We start from the raw sequence: 7,294 nt of genomic DNA, 5'->3' as shown, positions 1-7,294 counted from the left end.
TGTATATATAAATTATAAATAGTCTCATATGAATTGGGGTCAAAAAATGAGATTATAACTTAAAAAAAAAAAAAAAAAAAAAACAAAGGCCGAAATACCGAAATACCGGCCGGTACAGGCCGGTACGGCCGGTATTTCAGCCGGTACAAAATAGGTACCTTACCTGTACCGGTCGGGTGATCGGTACGGAATGTACCGGCCATACCGGCCGGTATGGTACGGTACCAAAAACACTGCTATAAAATAAATGATAACAACGTAGAAATATACGATTTGAGTCATGTCACCTACGACAAATTGCCTAAACGTAAATGTCAAAATTTAAAATTGATTATTGTGATATTCCACATAAGAGTAGGTGTTGGGCGTTATAGACCGCAAGCCGTCCAAGAAAAATGAGATATATCCAAGGATAATCAGATATCAAACATCCAGGAAATTACATATATAATACAAAAAGGCGTACCGTTGAATAAGCTTAAAGACAGAATGCATGGTCCCCTTGTAATTAATGCAATTGTAGTCTAACGCATTTTTTCCCATGTACGTGGTAATACATATTTTCCACAAACTGGTTTGATGTGGAATAGTACTACAATTGTTGACTTGACTTCGGCCTTATGTTTAACAGCTAATCCAAAGAGAGATTTTCCCATTATTGATCCTAGTAGAGAACTTAGGAGGTGAAGCATGAATCGTCCCCATATCAGTCCAATATTCATTCGATTGCTTACGTTTTCTGCTTTTCTTACCCTTCTCCTATGGGAGCTGGCCTATGCCGATCCTCCTTATAGCTTTTGTCCTAACACAAGTGCTGACTATAGAGACGACAGTCCATTTAAAAATAACCTTGAACAACTCCTGATCTCTTTATCCTCAAATGCTTCTTCTTCCAAATTCTATAATACCTCCACAGGAAATGATACAGATAGAGTTTATGGTGTACACATGTGCCTCGACTATGTCACAAATGAAAACTGCGGGAAGTGCATAGCAACCGCTACAAAAGACATTTTGAAGCTCTGTCCATACACAAGGGAAGCAGTTGTATGGGAGGAGCTATGCCAGCTGCGCTACTCCAACCAAAATTTCTTTGGCCAAGTGAATGTCACAGGAAACAAGCAGCAATATAACCTGATGAATATTTCCCAACCACTACAGTTCAAATATCGATCTGTTGTTAAGGAGACTTTGAATAATCTGATAATTTGATGATTCTAGTAATGAGGAATGCAGTCCGTCATACATATATTACTAAATATATTATATATACATACATAATATATACTATAATATTATACTATGATATTTATATAGTATACTTTATATATATATTAACATATTTAAATATTAGTACTAGTAATTAGTATATAGTAATACTATTATTATATAATAAAAAATATGATATATAATATTTAAAAAAATAATTTAAAATGCATATTAAATGGAATTGGCCCGGTCCGGTCCTAAAAAGCCTAGAACAAATTTTGGACTGATTCTGGCCAATTTTCCCACTATGGAAATCGGTTCCAGACAGAATCAGTTCAACCGGTTCGGACAAATTTTCAGATTTTCTGAATTTTTTTTTACACCCCTAGTTGAGTTCTGTTTCCACCCCCACCTTGTGCAATTCTCGAGGAGAGAGAGAGAGCTCTTCACAGAGTAGAGAGCTTGAGAAGAGAGATACGTGGAGAGCTTCGGGTAAGTTTGGACGGTGAGATGAGAATTTTTAATTTTAGATAAAATTTAAAATATTATTTTTTGGTATTATTATTGTTTTGAAATTTGAAAAAGTTGAATTGTTTATTATATTTTAAATGAGAATTTAAAAAAATCGTAATGATAAGATAAGATGAGATAAAAATCTTATATCTTATGTTACTTCCAGACCTCTAAGAATTGAAGAAATGAGAATCTAAGGCACTAGGCAGGGGATGCCTAACATAATCATCAGATTGCTTGCAAGACTTGTGAATATTATTCTTGGACCTTGTTGTCATTGCATGAGTGTTTGACACGTGAGTTGAAGCAGTAGCATTTGTAGGCAAAGCTGAAGGCAATGCTGATACTTGGGGCTGATCAATAGTAGCAAGATCAATGATATCATTATCTGAACCTGTAGAAGGAGATAAACAAGGTGCAGCAGTTCAAGTAGAAGCATGGTGAGATTGCAACTCAGTAAAACTGGTTGGAGGTGAGACACATATATTAGAAGGAAGAGAGACAAATTGTAGATTAGATGAAGGAGAAGAATGTGGTTTGATGTAGGGAAGGAAGTTTTCATAAAAAATGACATGCCTGGAGACGTAAATGTTGCCAGTGGAAAGATCAAGGCACTTGTAAACATGATGAGAAAGACTATAGCCAATGAAGATACATGTTTTAGAGCAGAAGTTGAGTTTGTTTGAATTATAAGATCATAGGTTAGGCCAACAAGCACAACCAAAGACACCCAAAAATGAGAAGTGAGGCATACGATCATATAGAACTTTATATGGAGACTTTTGCTTCAATACGGCTGTTGGGAGTTTGTTAATGATAAATGTTGCTGTTTGAAAAGCTTCTTCCCAATAAAGTGGAGGTAAGTTAGAGTGAGCAAGCATGCTTAAACCAACTTCAACTATTTGTCGATGTTTTCTCTTAATTGAACCATTCTGTTGATGAGTGTATGGACAAGCAAGTATGTCATTGATTCCAGATTGCTTAAAATAGTTCTTTACATGTTGAAACTCACCACCCCAGTCTGATTGGACATATTTAATTTTGCGTTCAAAGTGTTTTTCAACGTAAGCTTGAAACTAAAGAAATATGGATTCAACATCAGACTTGAGTTTTATTGGAAACAACCAAACAAATTTAGAGAAATCATCAAGGAAACTGATATAATACTTAGCACTAGTAGTAGAGACCATTGAAGTTGGGCCCTATACATAAGTGAAAACTAAATCTAAAGGAGAAGAAGAAACATGATTGGAGGGCTAAAATGGCAAGTCATGACTTTTAGCCAACTAACATTCGGAGCACATAGTACTGTGTTTATGGTGTGGTATTGGAAAATGAATGGAGGAGAGAACTCTGTTGACAACTGGAGTGGATGCATGTCCAAGACGACGATGCTAATCACGAAGGGATGTGCGAACTGTTGAGAGAGCTTGAGGACAGTGAGATGAAGAGGTAAACCAATAGAGTCCATTATTCAGGTGGCCTTGATGACGGACCTTCCCCAAGTAATCCTTCACAAGAAAGAAATTATCATGAAATTCAAAATAAACATTGTTATCAATACAAAATTTTTGAATGGATAACAAGTTTTTTTGAATTTGGGGAACATGGAGAATTTGGTTAAGAAAAAAGGTAGAGTTGGAAGTGGTAAGTTTAAAGGAACAAGTTTTAGAGATTTGCAAACCTTGCCCATTTCCTACTTGAACATGATCAGTACCCTGATAATCATCAGTCCAAAGATTAAGATTGTTGAGATCATTAGTCACATGGTGTGTTGCACCAGTATCAACATGCCATTTAGTTTCTCAATTTCCAGTCAGGGTAGCAACCATTGCTTGCTTATTTTTTGGTTTGGAATCTTGATAAGAAAGATCAAAATGGTGATAGCATTTGTGAGCCAAATGGCCAGGTTTATTACAAACCTGACATATTAAAGAGTTTTGATCATTGGTGCAAGAACTGTTGTTGTAGCCACCACGATTTCCACGCCACCTTCCTCGAGGACCACCTCTTCCTCTGGCAAGTTGTTGATAATGCCTTTGTGCAATGTTGACAGAAGTTGGTTGCACTGGAGATGAGAGTTGATGGCGGGAGAGACAAGCCTTTGTTGTGAGCAAAAGAGAATAAATTTCTTCAATGGTGACTGTGTCAGTTCGAGCTGAGATTGAGGTAACGAAACTATCATATTTGTGGCCTAATCCTGCAAGTACATAGGTGATAACATCTTCACGACTCATTAGTGAGTTTCTTAATAAAAAGGAAGTAGTGTGATTCACTACTTGAGCAAGAACCCCTTCAGTGAGGGAAGACATTAGTGTACCAAGAATAATGTTATCTTGGCGCATCCAAAGAGAGTGTGCAAGGTTTGGTATTTCAGAGATAACACTGCTTTCAGGGTGAGAGACAAAGATGGTGTTGGGAGGTTTAGGGATGGTACCATCAAGATATCCAAATAGATCTTGGCAGGCACCATTTGTGCCTTCCAAATGATGTAATTTCCAAGGCTTAATTTGACAGTTACCAAATTTGACATGTTAATAAGAGAGGGAGATTGGGAGTTTTGGTTATTGGTAGTAGTAGAAGAAACTGGAGAGGAGGAAGACGTGGCTAGACGTTGGCCTTTTACGGCTAATCTGAGACCATGTAAAGAAATAGAAGGTAAAGATGTTTGAAAGAATTCTTTTGTTTTGTTTATTTTACTTGTGGTATACATGCAGTATATTTATAAGTGCATTTGAAACTAATTGCTAAAAATCAGCAACATTTAAATTTGTAATTTAAATATGTACAACTATACAATATCAAGGCCTCAAAATCATATCGTTCTTATTCCTAACTTTCAGCTTGAATTTCGATATTGATGGATGGTAGCAAATATGTTACAGCAGGATCAATCTACTTGAGTTTCGGCAGGATCATGTTCAGAATCTTCAGCAGTGATTTCATTTGAAATCACTTGATCTTCTATACTGTTGTGTTGAACCCAAGATTTCAAATTTTGTGTAATTATATATTTACACATAGATTTTGATGATAACAAATGAATTCAAAGAATAAAGAAGTCTCAAGCTCAAGTTGTCTACACAATAGAATCAAGCACATCAAGGAAACAAGCATGAGCAAGAAGGGAACAAGTTCACATTAAAATTATAGAGTAATGTTGTAAATCTCTTCAAAATTCAAAATTAGGATTAATGCTCAAAATTAATATTTTATCATAAAGCATTAAAATACATTTTCCACATATGCATGAATATTTTTGAAAATTAAATTTTGTCATCTTTTGCATGTGCATGCCTTGATTAAAGGGTTGAACTTTGAAAATATTAAAGATGATTGATTGTCATCTTTCACATGTGCATGTTTTATTTGAATATTTTCAAAAGTGATTGATGCTTTTTTAGACTTATACAAAAAGTAAAAGATTAGGTTTGAATTTTTTGAAAAGGAAAGTGCGCTCCTTTTGTCATATGCAAAAAGTAAAAGATTAGGTTTGAATTTTTTGAAAATGAAAGTGTGCTCATTTTGTCATATGCCAAAAGTAAAAGATTAGGTTTGATTTTTTTGAAAAAATGAATGATGTTGTCTTTGACAATTGAAAAAGAAGAACCTTTTATTTGAATTTTTTGAAAAAATGAATGATGTTGTCTTTGACATGTGAATCTTTTAAAATTTAAATATGAAGTCTCATATGCCTATAAATAGATCATTTGAGAGCTTCACATTTACAACATCCAGAGCATACAACATTCATTCAAATCTTTCATTCTCTCTTCTCTAAGTATTGAGCCTTAATTCTTATTCATTTTGAGAGATATAGTTTGTGCTGTATTGTTCTTATTTCACTCATTGAGGAGTGTTTTCTGATAACCTACCCACTATCAGTTTTTGTATCAGAAAAAGGGTGTGTATAACCCTTGTACGTGTAGAAAGTATTCTATACATGGAATAGTTGAATAACCACTTGTAAGGTGATTGCAAGTGTAGAGGGTGTTCTACACGGATCCTTTGTAGCGGTGTTGTTCAAAGGTGTAATAGGTTTCTATCTCCACCTGAAGGAGGTTGAATAGTGAATTTGGGAATCCTCAAGGGGTAGCTTGAGGCGAGGACGTAGGCAGTGGGGCCGAACCTCGTTAACATACTGAGTTTGCTTCTCTCTTACCCTTACTCTTTATATTTATTGTTATTTCATATTTTGTTTATATTTTATATTATATATTTGATTTATAATTGTTATTTTTTTTTTAATACAACTCAATTCACCCCCCCTCTTGTGTTAGTCATCTGGGCAATATGTTGAATTTCAGAAAAAATATCACCATTTATAATACTCGTTAGGCTAAGCAATACCATTCTACATGGCTAGTGTTTAGGATACTGCCTAAACACATTTTTACCAAGCCTTTCACCTTGATTTTCCAACAGTTACAAGTTCTATCAATGAAACAAAAACCACACATATAGAACATGAGATTGCAAGCTTTGTAATTGGATCTACCCTCCCAGACATTTCCACAAACAATAATACTACAAAACAACTTCAAACTTCATCTGTCAGCATGACGTACTAGACGTATAAAATGAAGCACTAGACCTGGTTTGGCAATTTCTCACTAAGAAATGACAACGAATACTTTTTCCCCATGGAGATAATGCATATAGGCTTTGACTATTCGCCTTGTGCTTGTTGTAAATGCAGTGAGATATTGGAGAGGAGGAGCAGCCCAAGTTGTATAGTTTTCGAACAGCTTGTGCCATGGCGAGAGAGAGACAGAGAGAAGAATGATTGTGTTAGGTTTCAGAAGAGTAGGAAAAGGTTTCACTTTGAGTAGTGAGAGTGAAGCTTACCTCGGATGTCTGCTTCTGAAGCTGTTTAGAATAGATCTCGGGTTGGGCATAAATGGACACTCTAGTTATTGTCACATATATCTAAGGGTATTATCGTCACATATGGAATAATACAAAAAAATTTTATTGAGCCTAATCTGAGTCGTGATCGTGAAGCTGGGCGGCCTGAATTCTATATTTACGGCCCTTCTCTCCCTACTGAGTAATAAAGTGCAAGTGGATGCCTCATATTATTTTATTTTATTTTATATAATAATTTTAATGGATTTTAACTGTATCATTTATTAATCATTTTCAAATATATGTCTACATGTGATTTGGGCCTCATTAGAGGGCTATAAATGATAACAATGCAGAAATATACGATTTGAGTTATGTTACCTACGACAAAATTGACTAAACGTAAATGTTAAAATTTAAAATTAATTATTGTGATATTCCACATAAGAGTAGGTGTTGGGCCTTATAGACCGCAAGCCGTCCAAGAAAAATGAGATATATCCTTGAATTTGCTTTCAAGGATAATCAGATATCAAACATCCAGGAAATTACATATATAATACAAAAAGACGTACCGTTGAATAAGCTTAAAGACAGAATGCATGGTCCCCTTGTAATTAATGCAATTGTAGTCTAACGCATTTTTTCCCATGTACGTGGCAATGCATGCTTTCCACAAACTGGTTTGATGTGGAATAGTACTACAATTGTTGACTTGACTTCG

At 35.1% G+C, this 7,294-nt stretch overlaps 1 protein-coding gene across 1 annotated transcript; it reads left to right on the top strand.

Moving 5' to 3' along the window:
- Positions 1–632: 632 nt before the first annotated feature.
- Positions 633–1,212, top strand: LOC122276770 (cysteine-rich receptor-like protein kinase 25). Its single transcript, XM_043086674.1, has one exon. The coding sequence runs from the start codon at positions 691–693 to the stop codon at positions 1,210–1,212; it is 522 nt and encodes a 173-aa protein (XP_042942608.1). The 5' UTR covers positions 633–690.
- The last annotated feature ends 6,082 nt before the right edge of the window (positions 1,213–7,294 follow it).

This window comes from Carya illinoinensis, chromosome 9, assembly GCF_018687715.1.
Source record: "Carya illinoinensis cultivar Pawnee chromosome 9, C.illinoinensisPawnee_v1, whole genome shotgun sequence".
In the NCBI taxonomy this organism is placed as follows: Eukaryota; Viridiplantae; Streptophyta; class Magnoliopsida; order Fagales; family Juglandaceae; genus Carya; species Carya illinoinensis.
This window is presented reverse-complemented; position numbering and strand designations above follow the sequence as displayed.

Coding starts and splice junctions, on each gene's coding strand:
- LOC122276770 (XM_043086674.1), top strand. CDS start 691: ATGAATCGTCCCCATATCAGTCCAATATTCATTCGATTGCTTACGTTT.